Source organism: Monodon monoceros, unplaced genomic scaffold (assembly GCF_005190385.1).
Source record: "Monodon monoceros isolate NGI ecotype Baffin Bay Population unplaced genomic scaffold, NGI_Narwhal_1 Super_Scaffold_8, whole genome shotgun sequence".
Classification (NCBI taxonomy): Eukaryota; Metazoa; Chordata; class Mammalia; order Artiodactyla; family Monodontidae; genus Monodon; species Monodon monoceros.
Window position 1 is genome coordinate 27,957,244 of NW_021703785.1, and position 24,014 is coordinate 27,981,257.

The window sequence follows — 24,014 nt, forward strand, 5'->3', positions numbered from 1 at the left end:
TTCCTATGTGTGTTTCCACTATTTTAATTTTATCACATATTATATAGTTTCTTTTCTATCTTTGGAAATGACTACAGAAAAAAACACATTGGTTTTTTGGTGGTGGTGATGGCTTCACTGTTGCTCCTGAATCATTAGAACGGGTAACATCATAAACATTCATATTGTCTGTTAAACAACTACCTAAACAGGGCTTCAGTGAGTTTCTTAAATGAGCTTCGTATGCCATTTAAGCACTGCATCTCTAAGTCACCTAAATACAGAATCAGAAGCACCTGAATTTACCATGAACTGAATACCGATATTGAAAGGTGGGTTCTGAAATCAGAAGCAACTTTAATATCAACTTTCTAGAAATGCTGTGCCTATATTTTATTGTGATTTGACTGAGCATCTCTCATGAATGGCGCCTATCATCCACGCCATTGGCTCAAGCCCTGGCAAATGTTATCACTCTTTGAAAGACTCAAAGATGAGAAAAAGTTTAAGAACTTGAAAAATTAAGACACACACTAGTGCTTGCTGACAAACTGCTTTGTGTCAGGCTTTCTGATAAATCTTAAAATGAAAAAAGTGGGAAAGGAAAAACTTTCACTGGCTCTGACCTTCTAAATTTCTGTGCTGATGATATGTATATTTTCTTTTATACATATTTCAGAATCTTTAGTACACAGAGCTCAAATTACATAAAAGCAAAGCATTAACTCTTAAAATAGAAGCAATCTTCTGAAAAGGTACCTAAGCTTATCACAAATTACAAATATCTACCCATAATGTCTTACACAAAAAGGCATTTTTCTACATGGCATTGAATTTGTAATTACTGGATTTACTGCTATCACTAAACATAACTGATCATGGATGAGTGCAGAGAATGCCTCTTAGACAGGAATCCCATAGTTCTACACACACGAATAGACACAAGCATGTGTGAGCTCGCATGCGCACACACGCTCAGAGCCCGTGCTCTCTGGCGTTAGAACCTTTGCCGCTCCTCTCCTTTCTGCTTGGAGTGGCTCCATCCCCACCTCGCCTCTGCACCTGGCTTACTCTTATTTCATTCTTTAAGGTTTACCTCAGGCATGTCCTCTTTTGACCCCACTGTACCCCAAACACATCCTCTATTGCCTCCCTCTCCATGCTCCATATTCTGTGGCTATGTCAACCTCAGTGTTTATCACCCCCCAGGACCCGCTCTCAGTCAGGGCCTGCCTTAATGGGTGGCACTCCTCTCTCAAAATGACTCCCTGACAGGCTCTGAGTTTCTTGAAATAGGGACTGGATCTGACTCATTTTTGTATTCCTGGCCTCTAGCAAAGTCCTTTGCTAGCACATAGTCAGGGCTCAACAAATGTTTTGGAAAGAGAGAGAAAGAGGGATGTTTAAACAGTCATTATATCTTAAACACAGAGAATAAAGCCTAATGACAAAGAGACAATAACGGGTCGAGGGAAACTCCTTATCTTGTAAATACTAAGATGTATTGGGCTTCCCTGGTGGTGCAGTGGTTAAGAATCCGCCTGCCAATGCAGGGGACACGGGTTTGAGCCCTGGTCCGGGAAGATCACACATGTCACGGAACAACTAAGCCCGTGCAACACAACTACTGGAGGCCATGCACCTAGAGTCCGTGCTCTGCAACAAGAGTAGCCACCGCAATGAGAAGCTGGCACACCGCAACGAAGAGTAGCCCCTGCTCACCTCAACGAAGAGTAGCTCCCGCTCACCGCTACTAGAGAAATCATGCGTGCAGCAACAAAGACCAACACAGCCAAAAATAAATAGATTTTTTTAAAAGAACCTATTAAGATGTTTTAAAATTAATCAATCAATATGTACTTACTGATAAATTACTATGGGTAAATTTATTGATGAGTCAAAGGGTTATAAGATGATGCCATCTAGTTGATGAGTATGCCCCCAAAAAGTAATGTTTCAAGGTAATGCACAATTAATTGCCAAGTGAGGGTTGCAGACAATAAACTAACATTCTGAGTTCAAAGGATTAAAAACAACCTTTTGGCCTGAGAAAGCTGTGTGGAGGAATTAAGATTCAGACCAGACTCTGAAGGATGGGCTGGTTTTGGATGGTACAATGCGCCCACCTCCTCTACCTTCACCCTGCCTACCTCTCATCACACCTCACCTTAACCACGTAATTGCACTAGTTATTTTCCGGTTTCTCCTCTACCATTGGATGTGTAGAAACATCATGCTTCAACTTTCATTTTCTTCTCATTTAGTATTTTCTCCATAGGTAACTTCTCTTTGAATGTACTACATTTAAAATCTTTGGAATCATTCCCAAATGTGGATCTCAGGCACCAACCTCTCACCTAAACACCTCTCCCGCTTTTCACTGCTTGGAAATTAACCTCCACAAATACATCCTTTTAGTAGACCACTTGCTCAAACCAATGCACATTCATTCAGCTTCTTACGACCAATTGTGTACTCCCAATTCTGCTCCCATTTCTTCCTACCTCGGTTGGTGGCATCATTATGCTTAAAATCACCCTGGGCTCGAAAACCTGGCATTGTGTAACTCCTCTGCTTCCCCCAAATCCCACACCTTTTTCAGAACCTTTCCCCTGAATCCTCTGTTAGAAGCTCTCCCTACCACATCAGAGCTCCCAGAAAATGTTGATGCTTTTCTCATGATCACATAGCTGATCTTGTGTTATGGTTACCTGTGCATCCATGTTATCAACTTTTGGAGCTATAAAATCCTCCAAGCCGCTGCTGCCTTTCAGAGTTCTCTGACTCAGGAACTGCCTACCATGCTGCTGAGCGTTGACACCTAGACATGTAGGCTCCCTCTGTGATCCTTCTCTCTCTCAGGAGTTCCCTTGCCCTCCTCCCCTTTTGGGTTACGGCCCCTGTGCTGTTATCTTTGGAAGGTTTCATGCTGGGAATGACTCCCTCTCCATGCAAACCTGTCAAAGCACTTAGTTTGCTACTGCCCACCCCCAAGTGGTCATATCTTTTTCTTTGATCAGCACCGTGAAGTTCCTGGAATTCACTACAACGACTATTGAATAAGGGGAGTAAGGGAGACAGTTTTGGTGTTTTAAGTGTGGATGATTGAATGTTTATTTTGTTTTGACACAAGAAAATAATTTTATTTTAAAAGGTAGCATATAATACCTCCCAAAGAGTGGATATGTCATTGTGTATGGTTGTGAGGATGAGATTCTCTGTGGATAGCCTGGGACAGCAAAAGACAACTAAACTACCAGGGATAAGTAATTAATAAGAATTTAGGGGGTGGGGGTTAGAGGGGAAAGAAGAAGAAAGGAAGGTGAAAAAGAGAAAAAGAGAGGTGGAAGAAAGAAGAAGGGGGGCTGCTGAGCAAAATAGCAACAGGGTCAGGCTTGTAGAGAAATGTCAACCAATGAGAAATGGTCAATTACAGGAGTGGCCAAAGAACTTACAAACAGGAATTTCTAAAACTACATTTTACATCGTTTGGTCTGGGCTTTTACAATGTATTGCTACTCCCATCATCCCATATCTTTATTTAAACGTTAATGCAAATAGTATTTGGACAAATCAAGGAAAAAAAGCTGCCATCCTCAATGTCTGAGTTAATGTGGAGAAGAGAGAACAGAACAGAGAACAGTCAGAAGTGCCACTTTGAAGAGAGATCAGATCAAAACATGGGCCCAAGGACACAGTGCCCTGGATGGGGGAGAAGACAGCACACCGGGCAGAGGAAACCTTATATGCTAAGGGTCTGTAGAAGGTGGGAGTATAGCACATTTAACACAGATTAAGTGACTGGAACAGAGGGCAAGGGGGAATGACGAGGGATGGAAGGGAAGTAAGGACAGGTAGTTAATGCTAAGGATTTGGGTCTTTATTCTAAGAACAATGAAGAGTCGTATTTTTATTTAGGAGGGTGATATGTTCCAATTATCCTTCTAAAAATATCAGTCTGGCAACTGTGTAGGCAAGAGATTAGGGGAGTGGATATCAGGGTGAATAAAGGGAGAACATTTAGGTAGCTATTGTTGTAGTTCAGGGGAGATATGATGATATAAATGGAGAGAGGTATGTAGATTCAAGAGGCATTTGGGAGGTAAATTGACAGGATTTGCTGATGGATTGGATACTGGTGGTTAAGGGAAGAAAGGTATAAAAAAGACTTCAAGATTTCAAGGACATCAATTGACTAGAGGATAGTGTTATTGAGATAGAGGACAAGGTTAGTGAAGAGAATTATGAACTTCGTTTTGAACCTGTTGAGTCTGCAATACTTTTGGGATATTTAAGTGAAGGTGTCAAGTAGGCAGTTGACTAACCAAAGGTAACTCAGAGACAAGGTGTGGAGTGGATATAAACAAAGGAGTCAGGAGCATACAAGTGGCCACTGAAGCCATGGGCATGGATGACTTGTCAAAAGGCAGACACTAAGCAAGAAGAGAAGAGGGATATTAAGTCTTTAGGAACATCAACATTTAAGGGCTTGGTAGAGGATGGTGAAGTAGCAAAGGCAGCTGAGATAAAATGGCTAGAGAAATGTAGGCACACCTCAGAGATATTGTGGGTTCAATTCCAGATCACTTCAATAAAGTGAATATCACAATAAAGCAAGTCACAGCTAGTGTTTTGATTTCCCAACACATGTCAAAGGTGTGTTTACACTACACTGTAGTCTATTAAGTGTGCAATAGCAGTATGCCTAAAAAAATGATGTATACACCTTAATTAAAAATACTGTATTGCTAAAAAATGCTAACCATCATCTGAGCCTTCAGCATGTCACAATCTTTTTGTAACAGCAACATCAAAGATCAGTGATCATGGATCACCATAATAAATACAATAATAACAAAAATGTTTGAAATATTGTGAGAATTATCAAAATGTGACACAGAGACATGAAGTGAGCAAATGCTTTTGGAAAAACGGCACTAATGCACAGGGTCCCCACAAAACTTCAATTTGTAAAAAACACAGTATCTGCAAAGCACCATAAAGCAAAGTGAAATTAAACAAGGTATGCCTGTAAACAACAACAACAACAGAAAAAAACCCAAGAGTGTGTTGGGGTTGGTGGGAGGAGGACGGTTTCAAAAGACAATGAGAGACAAGATTTTTAAAGGCATGAATAGCCAGTGGCAGCTTTTGAAAGGTCAGTTAGTCATAGGGACGGATATGTCAACAAGAATGTATCAGCAAGGTCATTAGTGACCTTGAGGAGAGTTGTTTCCATGAACTAATGATAGGAACCAGAAGATGAAGGTGGCCAGTGTCATCAACCCTTCTGAGAAATTTGGCTGTGATGGAGAGACAGGGTGCCAGCTAAACAGATTTATAAGATTAGGCTATTAATTTTTAGAGGTTGTTTTTTTAAGATGAAAGGGATTTGAACATGGAAGAGGGGGGGAAACAGTGAAGCAGGGGTTTGATCATATAGATAGGAGAGACAGATCAATGTAATGAGGAACAAAAATTATAACGCTAAAGATTGATTCAGTCCTGATTAAAATGAAAAGAAATGACAGGTTCTGATGGCATTTGAAAAGAAGATTTCAGAGGAAATAATCTTGTTGACACAGGTTGGTCATTCAAAACACTATATTGATCGTTTCCCTTCTCAATAAGAGAAGGAAGAGACTATCAGAGGACATTTACATCCAATGACCAAGGAGCATGAAATCAGCTAGAAAAAGTTTTATTTAAGCTCAGAAATTTACCTGCTATGTCTTACTATCATGAATTATAGCTTCTCTCTTTAATCTTGTTTTATCAAAAAGGGAGCAAGAGGCTTTCAAATATATTTGACTTTTAACTCCAAAATTTTGTTTGATCTCCCAGATCTTAACCCTCTTATTGCAAGGCTAATGTATTTCATACATAGAATGATACTTGTTTTAAGAAATTGCTTTTTTTGGGAGGGCATAAATTGGGAGATTGGGATTGACATATATACACTAATATGTATAAAATAGATAACTAATTTAAAAAATCCAATTTAAAAATGTGAAAAAAAATCTTAACTACAATTATTTTCATTTTTATAAATCCCTCTATCTTTTGTCCCAAGCTTCCATATTTTTATATTACTGTATTTGTGATATGCATTTAATTTTAGTTCTGTTTTTTCTTTTTAAAATTATAACATCATAATTTTCCAAGTTTTTATGTAGTTTGTATAATATAATTTCATAACACTTATTTTGACCTTCTTATAATTCAATTACGTTTCCTGCCCAACCTTTCTAGTAGTGAATTTTATGTTTACTACCAACTCAATGAAGTAAAAATTCATTTTATTTGTTGCTCAATCATTAAAAAAAATTTCTTTTTTTTCTTTAGCTATAACATTGGTTATTTTAGAAAATTAAATATGCTCATTTAAGCGCTAGTTGAACTCACCAACCTTATGTTAATTATATATAGAGAATTACACGTAGATATAGTTCTAGATGTAGAAATACATATAGACATAAACACAGACTTACAGAGTCATAGGTATAGATATACATATAAATATAGATGACAGTGTGATATCATGGGTTCTTCTGTTGATAAAAAAGCTTAAGACCCTTTGGGTACAGCTTATATCATGCCTGTAATAGATTTTAATCCAAACACAACTAAGTTTGGTTCTTCCACACTATGTAAGTCAAGAAAGGAACAACTGAGGGATGGATGGGATGGTCCATGGTATCAAAGATCATGGAGAGGTCAAGGGGGAACAAAGTTTGGGAAAATGACCTATTCCTGTAATGATTGGGAATGGGTGTGTAGGAGAAAATGAAATCTCTGGGAAAGATTAGGTGATGGAAAAAATGAAGGTTCACAAAACGAAGAACAGAAATGAGAGTGAGAGTGTTGATATTAAGGGGAAATTCTTTTGCGTAAGATAACAGGGGAGAGGAAGGGAGAAGTAGACCAGTGAATAAGCAAAGGTTGAAGGGAAATAAGCTTAGCATTGAGCTATTAGTGAGTATTAAAAATCGTAGTCGTTCATGATTATCTGTTTTTGACCTATTTTCATTTTCTTTTTGTTCTTCTGGGGACAAAGATCTCTCTTTGAAGACTGTGCTTCCTTTCATCATTTAATAATTGCTTCTATTTTTCAGTTTTTACTAAAAAGGCTACTTCTCAGCCCTGAGAATGCACTGACATTAAAGGTGAGAAACAGAAATTGTACTTTGAGCTCTTCCAAAGAAAAGCACTTTAGAAATCAAAGGCATTGCTATAGTGTTATTATTCTCTCCTTCCCCTGAAAGCTTGGCATGACATTAGCTCTGATCCTTGAAGAGAAGTCTTTCAGTCTAGCCATTATATTAATAATCTGTGACTCTGAAAAAGGAATGGATATCTAAATTCACCAACCTTATCCAATAATCTTCCCTCTCCCTTAGTTCCGGTGCTAGGGATCTGATCCAAGAATCAGAAATAGGAGCATTGTAACTTATTTTATCTTCCATGTAAATCACATCCAGCTATGAATAAATCGGAAGGGCATATAGCCAAGCACTATCAGTTCTGTGCAAACAGAGATCCACAGCTGAATGGGCATTGAACACATGAGATGTTAGCTCATGAATAATCCTTTTGTATCTTTACAAAGTTATATAAACAGTTGCTTATTATGATGATGATTTACATTAATAATGGAATAATAAATAGAAGATAAAAATAACAAGTTATTTTGGAAATAAGTGATAAATATTTCTTGGAAATAAGTGATAAATATTTCTAAGTGTCACTTACTGTCTATCAAGAAAAAACTGGATGGATCTTAAAGTATTATCTTGGGATGGTGCTTACACACAAACTAGGGAACGCCAGAAATTGCTAGGAAAACACCAGAAGCCAGGAGAAAGGGTGGGACAGATCCCCTCTCACAACCCTCAGAAGGAACCCTGCTGACACCTTGATCTTGGACTTCTAGCCTCCAGAACTGTAAGACAATAAATTTCTTTTAAGCTACCCATTTTATGGTACTTTGTTAAAGCAACCCTTAGCAAACTAAAAATACAGGCACTTACTCCTCAAAACTTGTCAGATTTCCTACCAGGGCCACTTGTATCCTGACCTCACTTTCACTGGGCACTGTCTTATTCAGTTCTCAGAGTTCACAAAATTGCCCCCAGTTTATTCCAAAGCATCCCAATTATACGTTGTCAATATCTAACAGATTCTTCCATCACATGACATCTCAATTACCTCTGACACCTTTCGCTTACCTTCTGCTCGCTCCTGTGCTTGGGGCGGCCTTACAACCTGGAGGGGGCGGTGGAAACCAGGACTGTCTGTTAAGAAATGACATCAATTATAAACATGGAAAGGCTTGACCCCACCCACATGTCTACCAGGAAAAGCTGAAAATAAATTGACAGTTAAAAAGGCAATAAGGTGACTTTCCTACAAGGTCTTGGAAATAAAATGAAAACTACTTACTTCCTGCCATAGGAAGTAACTGTCTATATTCCAGGCTATTTGGAATATAGTAAACCCCTTTTCCCATTTCCAAGTAAACCTCTTTTCCCATTTCCTTTGACACTAAACAATGTAGACATTTCTTTAAAAAGAAATCTGGGGGAGGGGCTTCAAGATGGTGGAAGAGTAAGACACAGAGATCACCTTCCTCCCCACAATTACATCAGAAATACATCTACACGTGGAACAACTCCTACAGAACACCTACTGAACGCTGGCAGAAGACCTCAGACCTCCCAAAAGGCAAGAAAGTCCCCACATACCTGGGTAGGGCAAAAGAGAAAGGAAAAAACAGAGACAAAATAATAGGGACGGGACCTGCACCAGTGGGAGGGAGCTGTGAAGGAGGAAAGGTTTCCACACACTAGGAGCCCCTTCACTGGCAGAGATAGGGGGTGGCGGAAGGGGGAGGCTTCGGATCCGCGGAGGAGAGCGCAGCAACAGGGATGTGGAGGGCAAAGTGGAGAGATTCCTGCACAGAGGATCGGTGCCAACCAGCACTCACCAGCCCAAGAGGCTTACATGCTCACCCACCAGGGCGGGCGGGGCTGGGAGCTGAGGCTCGGGCTTCGGTCGGATCCCAGGGAGAGGACTGGGGTTGGCTGCGTGATCACAGCCTGCAGGGGGTTAATGCGCCACGGCTAGCCAGGAGGGAGTCCGGGAAAAAGTCTGGAGCTGTCGAAGAGGCAAGAGACTTTTTCTTGCCTCTTTAGTTCCTGGTGCGCGAGGAAAGGGGATTCAGAGTGCCGCTTAAAGGAGCTCCAGAGACGGAGCTCGAGACGAGCCACGGCTAAAAGCGCGGACCCCAGAGACGGGCATGAGACTCTAAGGCTGCTGCTGCCATCACCAAGAAGCCTGTGTGCGAGCACAGGTCACTATCCACACCTGCCCTCCCGGGAGCTTGTGCATCCCGCCACTGCCACCGTCCCGTGATCCAGGGACAACTTCCGTGGGAGAACACACGGTGTGCCTCGGGCTGGTGCAATGTCACACTGGCCTCTGCCACGCAGGCTCTCCCCGTATTCAGTACGTCTCCCTCCCCCCACGGCCTGAGTGAGCCAGAGCCCCCTAGTCAGATGCTACCTTAACCCCATCCTCTCTGAGTAAGGAGTAGGCACCCTCAGGCAACCTACACGCAGGGGCAGGCTGAAATCCAAAGCTGAACCACAGGAGCTGTGCAAACAAAGAAGAGAAAGGGAGATCCCTCCCAGAAGCCTCAGGAGCAGCAGATTAAAGCTCCACAATCAACCTGATGTACCTTGCAACTGTGGAATACCTGAATAGACAACGAATCATCCCAAATTGAAGAGGTTGACTTTGGGAACAACGACATATATATATATTTTCCCTTTTTCTCTTTTTCCATGTGGATGACAGGGTCTTGGTGCTCTGACTGGGCGTCAGGTCTGTGCCTCTGAGGTGGGAGAGCCAAGTTCAGGACACTGGTCCACCAGAGACCCACCAGCTCCATGTAATATCAAAAAGCAAAAATCTCCCAGAAATCTCCATCTCAACACCAAGACCCAGCTCCACTCAACGACCAGCAAGCTCCAGTGGACACCCATTGCCAAACAACTAGCAAGACAGGAACACAACCCCATCCATTAGTACAGAGGCTGCCTAAAATCATAATAAGGTCACAGACACCCCAAAACACAACACCAGATGCGGGTCTGCCCAGCAGAAAGACAAGATCCAGCCACACCCACCAGAACACAGGCACTAGTCCGCTCCAACAGGAAACGTACACAACCCTCTGAACCAACCTTAGCCACTTGGGGCAGACATGAAAAACAATGGGAACTACGAACCTGTAGCCTGCGAAAAGGAAACCCCAAACACAGTAAGTTAAGCAAAGTGGGAAAACAGAGAAGCACACAGCAGATGAAGGAGTAAGGTAAAAACCCACCACACAAAACAAATGAACAGGAAATAGGCAGTCCAACTGAAAAAGAATTCAGAATAATTATAGTAAAGATGATCCAAAACCTTGGAAATAGAATGGAGAAATTACAAGAAACGTTTAACAAGGGCCTAGAAGAACCAAAGAGCAAACAAACAATGATGAACAACATAATAAATGAAATTAAAAATTCTCTAGAAGGAATCAATAAAAGAATAACTGAGGCAGAAGAACGGATAAGTGACCTGGAAGATAAAATAGTGGAAATAACTACTGCAGAGCAGAATAAAGAAAAAAGAATGAAAAGAATTGAGGACAGTCTCAGAGACCTCTGGGACAACATTAAATGCACTAACATTTGAATTATAGGGGTCCCAGAAGAAGAAGAGAAAAAGAAAGGGACTGAGAAAATATTTAAAGACATTATAGTTGAAAACTTCCCTGATATGGGAAAGGAAAGGGTTAATCAAGTCCAGGAAGCACAGAGAGCCCCATACAGGATAAATCCAAGGAGAAACACACCAAGACACATATTAATCAAACTGTCAAAAATTAAATACAAAGAAAAAATATTAAAAGCAGCAAGGGAAAAACAACAAATAACATACAAGAGAATCCCCATAAGGTTAACAGCTGATCTTACAGCAGAAACTCTGCAAGCCAGAAGGGTGTGGCAGGACATATTTAAAGTGATGAAAGGGAAAAACCAAGATTACCCTACACAGCAGGGATCTCATTCAGATTCGATGGAGAAATTAAAACCTTTACAGACAAGCAAAAGCTAAGAGAATTCAGCAGCACCAAACCAGCTTTACAACAAAAGCTAAAGGCAGGAAACAAAAGAGAAGGAAAATTTTTACCTACAATAAAAACCAAAAACAATTAAGAAAATGTTTATAGGAACACACATATCGATAATTACCTTAAATGTAAATGGTTTAAATGCTCCAACCAAAAGACATAGACTGGCTGAATGGATACAAAAACAAGACCAGTATATATGCTGTCTACAAGAAACCCACTTCAAACTTAGGGATACATACAGAGTGAAAGTGAGGGGATGGAAAAAGATATTCCATGCAAATGGCAATCAAAAGAAAGCTGGAGTAGCAGTTCTCATAGCAGACAAAATAGACTTTAAAATAAAGACTATTACAAGAGACAAAGAAGAACACTACATAATGATCAAGGGATCAATCCAAGAAGAAGATATAACAATTGTAAATATTTATGCACCCAACATAGGAGCACCTCAATACATAAGGCAAATGCTAACAGCCACAAAAGGAGAAATCGACAGTAACACAATCATAGTAGGGGACTTAACACCCCACTTTCACCAATGGACAGATCATCCAAAATGAAAATAAATAAGGAAAAACAAGCTTTAAATGATACATTAAACAAGATGGACTTAATTGTTATTTATAGGACATTCCATCCAAAAACAACAGAATACAATTTCTTCTCAAGTGCTCATGGAACATTCTCCAGGATGGATCAAACTTGGGTCACAAATCAAGCCTTGGTAGATTTAAGAAAATTGAAATCGTATCAATTATCTTTTCCAACCACAGTGCTATGGGACTAGATATCAATTACAGGAACAAATTTGTAAAAAATACAAACACATGGAGGGTAAACAATACACTATTAAATAACCAAGAGATCACTAAAGAAATCAATGAGGATACCAGAAAATATCTAGAAGCAAATGACAATGAAAACACAGCGACCCAAAACCTATAGGATGCAGCAAAAGCAGTTCTAAGAAGGGAGTTTATAGCAATACAATCCTACCTTAAGAAACAAGAAACATCTCAAATAAACAACCTAACTGTACACTTAAACCAATTAGAGAAAGAAGAACAAAAAAACCCCAAAGTTAGCAGAAGGAAAGAAGTCATAAAGATCAGATGAGAAATAAATGAAAAAGAAATGAGGGAAACAGTAGCAAAGATCAATAAAACTAAAAGCTGGTTCTTTGAGAAGGTAAACAAAATTGATAACCTATCAGCCAGACTCATCAAGAAAAAAAGGGAGAACACTCAAATCAACAGAATTAGAAATGAAAAAGGAGAAGTAACAACTGACACTGCAGAAATACAAAGGATCATGAGACATTACTACAAGCAACTATATGCCAATAAAATGGACAACCTGGAAAAGATGGACAAATTCTTAGAAAAGCACAGCCTTCCAAGACTGAACCAGGAAGAAATAGAATATATAAACAGACCAGTCACAAGCACTGAAATTGAAACTGTGATTAAAAATCTTCCAACAAACAAAAGCCCAGGACCAGATGGCTTCACAGGCGAATTCTATCAAACATTTACAGAAGAGCTAACACCTATCCTTCTCAAACTCTTCCAAAATATAGCAGAGGGAGGAACACTCCCAAACTCATTCTATGAGGCCACCATCACCCTGACACCAAAACAACACAAAGATGTCACAAAGAAAGAAAACTACAGGTCAATATCACTGAGGAACATAGGTGCAAATATCCTCAACAAAATACTCGCAAATAGAACGCAACAGCACGTTAAAAAGATCATACACCGTGATCAAGTGGGGTTTATTCCAGGAATGCAAGGATTCTTCAATACATGCAAATCAATCAGTGTGATACAGCATATTAACAAATTGAAGGAGAAAAACCATATGATCATGATCATCTCAATAGAGGCAGAAAAAGCTTTTGACAAAATTCAACACCCATTTATGATAAAAAGCCTCCAGAAAGTAGGCATGGAGGGAACTTACCTCAACATAATAAAGGCCACATATGACAAACTCACAGCCAACATCTCCTCAATGGTGAAAAACTGAAACCATTTCCACTAAGATCAGGAACAAGACAAGGTTGCCCACTCTCACCACTATTATTCAACATATTTTTGGAAGTTTTAGCCACAGCAAACAGAGAAGAAAAAGAAATAAAATGAATTCAAATCAGAAAAGAAGAAGTAAAGCAGTCACTGTTTGCAGATGACATGATACTATACATAGAGAATCCTAAAGATGCTACCAGAAAACTACTAGAACTAATCAATAAATTTGGTAAAGTAGCAGGATACAAAATTAATGCACACAAATCTCTTTCATTCCTATACACTAATGATGAAAAATCTGAAAGTGAAGTTAAGGAAACACTCTCATTTACCATTGCAACAAAAAGAATAGAATACCTAGGAATAAACCTACCTATGGAGACTAAAGACCTGTATGCAGGAAAGTATAAGACACTGATGAAAGAAATTAAAGACGATACAAACAGATGGAGCGATATACCATGTTCCTGGACTGGAAGAATGAACATTGTGAAAATGACTATACTACCCAAAGCAATCTACAGATTCAATGCAATCCCTATCAAACTACCAATGGCATTTTTCAGACCTAGAACAAACCTAGAACAAAAAATTTCACAATTTGTATGGAAACACAAAAGACTGCGAATAGTCAAAGCAACCTTGAGAAAGAAAAACAGAGCTGGAGCAATCAGGCTCCCTGTTTTCAGACTATACTACAAAGCTACAGTAATCAACACAGTATAGTACCAGCACAAAAACAGAAATGTAAATCAATGGAACAGGATAGAAAGCCCAGAGATAAACCCACGCACCTATGGTCACCTAATTTTTGGTAAAGGAGGCAAGAATATACAATGGAGAAAAGACAGCCTCTTCAATAAGTGGTGCTGAGAAAACTGGACAGCTACTAGTAAAAGAATGAAATTAGAACACTCCCTAACACCATACACAAAAATAAACTCAAAATGGATTAAAGACCTAAATGTAAGGCCAGACACTATCAAACTCTTAGAGGAAAACATAGGCAGAACACTCTATGACATAAATCACAGCAAGATCCTTTTTGACCCACCTCCTAGAGAAATGGAAATTAAAACAAAAATAAACAAATGGGACCTAATGAAACTTAAAAGCTTTCGCACAGCAAAGGAAACCATAAACAAGACCAAAAGACATCCCTCAGAATGAGAGAACATATTTGCAAATGAAGCAACTGACAAAGGATTAATCTCCAAAATTTACAACCAGCTCATGCAACTCAACATCAAAAGTACAAACAACCCAATCAAAAATGGGCAGAAGACCTAAATAGACATTTCTCCAAAGAAGATATACAGATTGCCAACAAACACATGAAAGAATGCTCAACATCATTAATCATTAGAGAAATGCAAATCAAAACTACAATGAGATATCATCTCACACCAGTCAGAATGGCCATGATCAAAAAATGTACAAACAATACATGCTGGAGAGGGTGTGGAGAAAAGGGAACCCTCTTGCACTGTTGGTGGGAATGTAAATTGATCTGTGAGAACAGTATGGAGGTTTGTCTAAAAAGTAACAATAGAACTACCATCTTGACCCAGTAATCCCACTAGGCATGAACCCTAGAAAACCATAATTCAAAAGAGTCATGTACCCAATGTTCATTGCAGCTCTGTTAACATAGCCAGACATGGAAGAAGCAACCTAATTGTCCATCGACAGATGAATGGATAAGAAAATGTGGCACATATATACAATGGAATATTACACAGCCATAAAAAGAAATGAATTGTTGTTATTTGTGAGTAGGTGGTGGACCTAGAGTCAGTCATACAGAGTAAGTAGTCAGAAAGAGAAAAACATATACTGTATGCTAACACATATATATGGAAATCAAAAAAAATGGTCATGAAGAACCTAGGGGCGGACGGAATAAAGACGCAGACCTATTAGAGAATGGACTGCAGACATAGGGAGGGGGAAAGGGTAGCTGGACAATGTGAGAGAGTGGCATGGACATGTATACACTACCCATTGTAAATCCGATAGCTTAGTGGAGCCGCCATAGCACAGGGAGATCAGCCTGTGCCTTGTCACCACCGAAGGGGTGGGATAGGTATGGTGGGAGGGAGGGGAGATGCAAGAGGGAAAGATATGGGAACATATGTATATATAGCTGGTTCACTTATTATAAAGCAGAACAACACACCATGTAAGCAATTATACTTCAATAAAGATGTTAAAAAAAAAAGTCTGAAGGAAATCTGTGCAAATAACTCTTGTTGAATCTATAAGTAAGCTCATGGTTGCTTATATCACAAACCTCTCTCTGTATTTATTTTTCGCATTTCTGAAACATTTCATAATAAAAACAACAACAATCTTGTGCTCACTGCAAAAAAGTTTTAAAAAGAAAACTGATGATAGGAAACTCTGACAAGTAAGAATATGAAATATAATGAACACCACAGCAATGCTAACCTCATTTTATAGATGCATATATATTTAATGTGTGTGTGTGTATATTATCTAATATATATATATATATATTATATATATATTACACACAACCACATTATATCCAATTAAGAAAGGTGTCTTCACATTACCAGGACATAATTTTAATTGGTAGAGATAGCTAAGGACTGTCAAAAAGACTAAGTTAAGGATCAAAAATGAAGCTGTTCAGAGGAGAGTAATATAGACTAGAGAAGGAAAGTAAGGGATAAGGACAGGAGACTCCTTTAAATTCTTGAAGCTGATCTATTCTCTGAGGCATCACAGGACTGAACTAAGGTGGGATGGGAGTAAATCAAAGCAGATTTCAGCTCATTGCAATCCCTGAGAGCTAGTCAAGGCATATCACAAAAGTGAGAGTCGTATTGCTGGCTTCAGTGGTCCTGAATTATGCCTAACGTGTCAGAGGAACGATTCTTGCACTGGGTAGGAGACTGAACTAACTGACCTTAAATTTCCCTTCCAACCTTTCTTAACAGACACAGAATCGGGGTGGCGGGGGATGTGAAATTTGGGTCTAAGAGAAAGGTGGTGGTATTTTCTGAGACAGTAGATACAACCAAAATTCCGACTGCAGGAGAAAATAGAATCAGCCATTTCTCTCCAGGAGGACTATAGCAGCACCATGACCGTCAGACAGCCCATCAACAAACACTGAGCAGCTACCCTATCCCAGGCATAGTCCTAGGAGCAGGCAAAGAAAATAAGAAAATTTCAAAAGCACTGAGGTTCACGAATGCTTGTTTTCCATTTGCATCATGATTCACCGGCACAGTGTTCTCTTCAACATGCAAAAATCACTTCCGCCATCACATTTTGTCACATGGAGAATATTGCACCACCAAAGTCTAGCTCCTCTTCATGCCTACTAGATAAATGGAACTTAGCACAGGCAAAACTGCAAGGCCACGCAGGGGAAGCTGAAAGAGGAATGACCACAAGAACACAGACTGGGGCCTCAAGATGTGGCCTTTGACTCTGTACTTGGAAGTAGCACAATGCACAGAGCAGAGGAGGCATCCAAGATTCAGGCTGGTTTCAGGAGCATGGTGACACTTGGCCACACTGCAGTTATTACACACAGGGCAGGAATTCCCTGTAGTAGGACTCTGTTAAAATGTATAACCTGAAGTAGCTTGCTCTTTAATATCTGAGCTCCGTCATCAAAACATTACCTAGTCATTCAAGACCCTAAGAGAGCATACTTGAAAAAGAGATCAGATTTGTGGTTACCAGAGGCAGGGGAATCAGGTGGATTGGAGGAAGGTGGGCAAAAGGTACAAACTTACCTTTTTGGGTTTTTTGCCCTTTAGACCAATTTATTTTATATCCATTTAAAATATCATTCAACAAAGGACAATAGAGTTATAAGATAAATAAGTTCTAGGGATGCAAAGTATAACATGATGACTATAGTTAACACTCCTGTATGATATATAGGAAAGTTGTTAAGAGAATAGATCTTAAGAGTTCTCATCAAAAGGAGAATTTTTTTCTTTTCTTTTTATTGACATAAGGATGTTATATGAGATGATAGGTGGATATCAATCAAACCTATTGGGGTGATCATAATATATGTAAATCAAACCATCACACTGTACACCTTAAACATACACAGTGTTGTATGTCAGTTATTTCTCAATAAAATTGGGGAAAAAAAGCTGGCATATTTGAAAGGGAGATTGTGGGTGGTAGGGAAAGGACTGAGGTTTGAGGACAGGAGTAGCTAGTAGGCACTGGACCCCTGGGAAGGGGAGGAGGGAATAATGAGGAAGGGCAGAGCAACTTCTGGACGCCGCCTGGGGGCCTTGGTGGATGTTTTGGTTCCAAAATTAATAAAGAATAATCCCTTACGGAACTGCAGCAAGAGGTAGCCCCAACGAGCCCATCATACCTCTTTTTCTTTACAGGAGTAGTAGCAGAGTTGGAAGCTGGGGTGTTGGTGGCATTTGCACTGAACAAACCTCCAGGTTGCCTGTTTCATCGCAAGAACAAACAATGATCACATTTCTGAAACTTTTCCACTCTACCCCACCTTTGAAAGGTCTTATAATCTACTCATATTCCCACCTGCTCTGAATCCATCACAAAATATTTCACTTGAGCAGGAAAGAGCAACAAGAGAAAAAGTTCCTCCTTAGTTTACTATTTTACAAATTGCCAGGCTATCATACAAATAATTAAAACCGAAGGAATTGAATGAAGAAGTCATTCATTATATGACATGGTGTGTCTGAAACCCAGACCAATCAATTCCAATGTCCTATGGATTCCTACATATATTTTTTGATCCTGTATATGTTGTGACTAACAGAATCATATTGAAATTTTTTGCATTAAAAGCATTAGTTTAAGAAAACATTTAAAAATCACACCATTTTAAATCTCTATTTAGCATTTATTAATATATGCAGACCCTCAAAAAAATGGAGGTCACTCAGGCCTTTTTCAACTAATGGAGGTGCAGTCCAGTGTGAAAATTACTTTATTTGTAAATACAAATTTAAAAACCAACTAAGTTTTCAAAAATCTACCTAGTTTGGTAGTTTATAACAACCATTGTTAGTACAGGGAAAATGTATTTTGTCTACATAGATTGTTAGCAAAGCCATGATTTCATGACTAAGTTGTATTGTAGATACGATGGGTGTTTTGGGAGCAAGTGAAATGTGCAAGAAGAAAGAGTTGCCATAGGAATAGGGAAAAAATTAAAAGGTTCTAGATTTTTAAAAAAGAAAAGAAAAAAAAGAATGACTTAAGCTTTGGTGTTTGGTTAGAGGAGAAGTCCTTCTGTGTAAAAGTCCAGACAGAAAACACTTGAAATTTTGTAGAGCATTTCAATATTTCTACTATTCAACTCTGCCAAAGCTATGGGGGCATGGCTGAACTACAATGAAACTCTGGTCTGAGGGCAGTATATCCTGATTTTTCTTGAACACATAGGAAGAAATACACTTTGTTCTTAAAATGTAATGTCAGTTAGAAAAGTACATACATCTTTGTCTCTTCTGGTGAGCGAAACGTGGACATGTTTCTGGTAAGAAAAAAAGAAGGCAAAGTTTGAGCAGCAACAAAGAATGAATTCTTGCATCAATTTGCAATTGTCCATGAACTTAGAGTTATTATTATTAAAAGTTAACATTATTTGAGAGAAAGAAAAAGAAAGCATCAGTATTTGAATAAATTTGAAAAGTTGATCTCATGATTTTTTTACCTTTTGTGTATTAGATTCCAAAAGAAATTTTTTTCTTTAGAAAATTCATTATCTTTTAAGCCCCGTGTTTTTGTTTGCTGGGTTCAGTAATTTTCTTTAACAATAGGAATGTAAAATTGACGTTTACATGTATTTCATAATCTTGCCACCAGGATAACTTAAACAGAAACATAAATGTGGTAAGAATGATGGCCTGAAGCAATGAACTCTCTTGATTTTGAAGCCAGAAGTAAGACTTTCTTTTTCCTTAACCATGAGCAGGAGTAAAGTTTTTATGCCAGAATTATTTGTGTGAAAAAAAAATAGAGAATGGGGCTTCCCTGGTGGCACAGTGGTTGAGGATCTGCCTGCTAATGCAGGGGACACGGGTTCGAGCCCTGGTCTGGGAGGATCCCACATGCCGCGGAGCAACTAGGCCCGTGAGCCACAACTAGTGAGCCTGCGCGTCTGGAGCCTGTGCTCCGCAACAGGAGAGGCCCGCGCACCGCGATGAAGAGTGGCCCCCGCTCGCCGCAACTAGAGAAAGCCCTTGCACAGAAACGAAGACCCAACACAGCAAAAATAAATTAATTAATTAATAAACTGCTACCCCCAACATCTAAAAAACAAACAAAAAAAATAGAGGATGAGAATTTACAGAAAGATATTAAGCAGGATTGAAGAATCCTACTTAATATCAAGTAAATAAGTAACGCTTAGAAAAATATTGTATTACTTGAGCCTTTCCCAAAGTTAGTAGATACTGTTACCTATTGGTTACTCGGTTATCCAGGGTATTGGCCTTATATGTTTTGGCAGCATCATTTCTGTCTGAGATCCTTTATAAAGAAATAAGACAAAAGTCTGGATGAACATTTAGATTATTAAACTCCTTTCAGATCTCATTCTTGCTATAATCACTTCACAACAGAAACTTTCTCTGGTAAAAACAATTGCTTTTCAGGTGTTACATGTTAGAAAATTTTGCAATTAACAAAAAAGCTACTTACAACAAAATCTATTTATGAGGCTATTTTGATACAGTTTGCAACTTTTAAAGTTTATGTTTTTCAACTAGACTTTCTGACTCATTTGAGCATTTAACTCATTAACTATTTCATATTCATTATTGTTTAATAATATATCTAGCCAATGACAGTACTTCCTATGTCACTACAAGGAATCAATGGAAGACTTAAGCAATTTTTAAAAAATGTTTTGTGGCATAGGCAATGCTATATGCTTGTCAAACTCTTTATTTTCCTTCTGAGCACACAGGAAGACCATATTTCCCAATCTTCATTACAATTAAGTTGGGACCATATGATTGCATTCTAAACTAAAGAACGTGGGCAGAAATATTATTCATGACTCGCAAACCCATCATAAAACCTCTTGTGTGATCCTCCTTGCTCTTTCTTCCCCTTCTGCTATGGCTTTGATGCCCATGGGTTGAAGATGGCAGCATTAAAACCTAGGAAAGAACCTAGGTCCCTGAGTCATTCCATGGAACAGGGTCGTCCCCTAATTTTCCAGCCAATCCCTTTGGACTCTAAGGGGAGTGAGCAGTAATCTTCTATAGGGCTAACCGACCAAGATTTGGAGGCAGGAGAAGGAACTTGTTACAAGAGTTGCTCTACCCTGGCAAACTTGTTTACACTGACTAACACATTTTGTTAATAGGCCCTGCGGACCATCAGAGGTTTTAAACCCTCTAAACTCAGGTCTCCACAAGGAGGGTAGTTCTGGAAAAGGTGTGTTTGTCTGTCCTTTGGGTCATAAGACAAACTAGGAATCCTGTAGTCTGCATGCCAGTGGTGGGATCTCACAACTGCAACCCCTGTTCTGTCCCTTCCCGCCAGGAAGAACACACCAGATAGGAAAGCTCTTCCTGAGATGTGGGGCTGTCTTGTGGAGCACTCTGCAGGCTTGCACAAAGCTAGGATGTGGCAAAATCAGGCTCCAGAAAACAAAAGATCAGCAAGATTCTTCTGTTGATCCCATACTATGGGTCTACTATAACTTTCTCTAAACTTTCACTTTTATCATCCACTTTAGTACAGGGCTTTATAAACTGTTCCTGGGAAGAAGGACACTAACCTTGCCTTGTTCTAAAAAAAAAAAAAAAATTCATGATAGAAAAATATGGCTTAATTGTCATAGCTTTAAAATGATTTCAATTCCTAGATGTCACTTTGACATGTGTAACTAAAACATTGGGTAAATAACCCTAATTGTTAAAATTCCACGAGTCAACCCCAAATAGTTTCTGTTTATGGTACGTAATGCCACAAACTGATAACTCTTGAATGTAAAAAGGAAGAAAGGTTGGAATTCTCCAGAGCTCCATATTCTCAATAGACTGTTCACAATACAGGTATTATCTTGTACAGAATGAATCCAAGTATTAAAAACTCATGATGAGGGCTTCCCTGGTGGCGCAGTGGTTGAGAGTCCGCCTGCCGATGCAGGGGACACGGGTTTGTTCCCCGGTCCGGGAAGATCCCACATGCAGCGGAGTGGCTGGGCCCGTGAGCCGTGGCTGCTGGGCCTGCGCGTCCGGAGCCTGTGCTCCACAACGGGAGAGGCCACGACAGTGAGAGGCCCGTGTACCGCAAAAAAAAACACAAAAAACTCATGATGATCTCTCAGGTGATCATTAGGCCAAAGACTATAAGTAAATTCCCTGTACTAATTGCTACTGAGCCTCTGATGTGTTTATAGTTAAAGGGCTCTGCAGTAAACCACTGTGAATACCATAAGATGTCAGGTAATCCTAAATCTTAAATGTTCTGTGGAAACTACTCAGCGTTTATAGCTGTCTGTGAGATCCTCATATAAGATAAAAATAATCTTGGGAAATTGCTACTCTGGTACAGGGAAAATGACAATCTGTCTAAAGAAAACAGAGCGTTAATTTCAAACACCTTCAAGGTTTAAATAAAGGAGAGTTCTGAGGTTACAATTAAATGAAGTTAATCAAAATTCTACTGTGTTGATCTATGTGGGCAATACTGCATGTAATAACAAAAATAGCTACCTACTACTCTTTGCCACTCATCTTATACAATTTCCTCTACTCTTCAGAACATCCCTACAAGGTAGGTGTAATTATTTTTGCTTTATAGATGAAGAAATGGCGTCTCAGAGAAGGTGGGTGGCTTTCTCTTGGCCACACAGCCGGGAAGTAGTCTATCTCCAAAGTCTTCCCAGTAGGCCCCAATGTCGTACACCTGGTTCTGTAGTGTAATTGTTCCAACACTCATGATCAACATGTCTTTCTTCAGTTGTTATTTTTCACCTCCACTATCTCTTTCACTCCACTAGGGGAATCAGTGTATAAACAGTATTGGAGAGAGCTCTAAACCATCATTCCAATGCATTCATCAATTTCTTATTACTTAGGGAGATTAACTTTGTACTTCTCTTAGAAACTAATTTTCTGCCAAGTTGTGATATGAGATTAATAGGAGTCAGTCTTAGAGACAGGAAATACCTAAACAATATAACTAGCAGCAGGATCCAACCAACGAAAGGAAAAGTAACACTTCCATAACCGAACACTAGAGGGCTCCTTAACCTAGGTTTTCCAAATTAGTCAAGAAACCACCTTCAGGGTTCGCGCCATAGTGTATGCATGTACACAATTATTTACTTATATTTCTTTAGAACACTTCATATTTTTACCAACAGATGTATATTTTAAAAGGGAACTCTTCAAATGTAAAGTCAGTACTTTTCTCCTACTCATTATATGCGTTAGTATTGAAATGGCACACATATTCACACACCTGATACATTTGATCATCTACCTCCCCAAATTATTTCACCTCTTGCACTTGGAGTGGCCTGCATGATAGGAGTCTGACTCCTGTTATGAGGACTTGCCTTTCTTTACAGACTCCTGTGTTCTCTCCCTCACATCTGTTCCCACACTTACAGAGATGTAGCTCACTCTTGGGAGACAGACACTACCTGTGGAAGGACCTGACCAGGATACTTCTTCCAAACATGCGCCGCTAAACCTCTGTGTAAATAAAGCAGGGAGTCTCTGGCCTCATTTTCTAGTTTACAAAATGAAGGTTTGGGCTAGGTTGGTGGCTCTAAATTTTGGCTGCACATCAGAATCACTTCCTAAGCTTTAAAAAATGTCCGAGTCCTACCTCAGACTAATTAAATTATTATTTGGGGGATGAGAGCTGGTGGGACCAAGCCATCAGCAGAGTTAAAAAGCTCTCTAGGTAATTCTGATTTGTCGCTGAGGCTGAGAATACCTCGGTTAGCTTGCCTGTGAGGCCTGGTCTAGTGTATCGCTAAGTTCCAAGGCTCTACCTTGACTGGCCTGAGAAAAGCTTTCAGACACACAACCTACAAAGGCTTAGGTCTCCCACATATTCACCTTTCTTGAGACATAATTATCTCACTTGCAATTACATTCCTAGAAGTAGGGTTTCCGTCCTCAATTCGCAGTGTAATAGGACAGCCTGCAAGGCGGAGGTGAATGGGCAGAGGTACTACGACTCCTCTCACAAACTGATTTTTGAATTACAAGAGAGAAGTCACCTCCTTAGGGATACCAGGGCTGATTGTCTGCTATTCGGGAGATTGACTTAAAAAGCTATGAAGAAGCTACTGTTGTTCCCAGACTGCTGGTTTTCAAGGCTACCATGGAGCTGGGGAGAGGAATAGGTGAATAGGAAGCTTTAAAATGTGGCAATTCGTGCCGTTCTTACTGACAGCCAACTCTTTTTCTTGAATAGACACTTAGCAAATTGTTTCAAGCCTTTGGTTAATTTCCAGAGTTCGGAAAAAGTTGATTTTGACAGTTTTTTCCAGTGTTAATACTTTTCTGAAGGAGTGGATTTTTGGAGGTCCTTACTCTGCCGTTTGGAAGTACTTCTCTCTTATTTGCAGAGTTCTTTATAAACTCTGGATACAAGTTTGTGGGGTTTTTTTTATCAGATATATGATTTGCAAATATTTTCTCCTTGTCTTTGGTTTGATTTTGATCTCTTAACAGTATCTTTCAAAAAGTAGAGACTATTAATTTTGATGGATTTCAATAAATCAATTAAATTATTTTTTTTAAAAAGCTATGAAGAGTGCAGAAGTGCATGCATTTGCTGTATTAATT

General features: G+C 39.3%; 1 protein-coding gene across 12 annotated transcripts in view; it reads right to left on the reverse strand.

Moving 5' to 3' along the window:
- Positions 1-24,014, reverse strand: part of SCEL (sciellin) — a 254,474-nt gene that overhangs the window by 78,531 nt on the left and 151,929 nt on the right. For all 12 annotated transcript variants that reach the window (XM_029210129.1, XM_029210127.1, XM_029210126.1 and 9 more), the window contains 4 exons: positions 19,651-19,719; positions 18,683-18,721; positions 17,582-17,662; positions 8,208-8,273 (listed from right to left, as the gene is read on the reverse strand). In XM_029210129.1, coding sequence (XP_029065962.1) covers positions 8,208-8,273; positions 17,582-17,662; positions 18,683-18,721; positions 19,651-19,719 — 255 coding nt within the window. The remainder of the gene's footprint in view (positions 1-8,207; positions 8,274-17,581; positions 17,663-18,682; positions 18,722-19,650; positions 19,720-24,014) is intronic.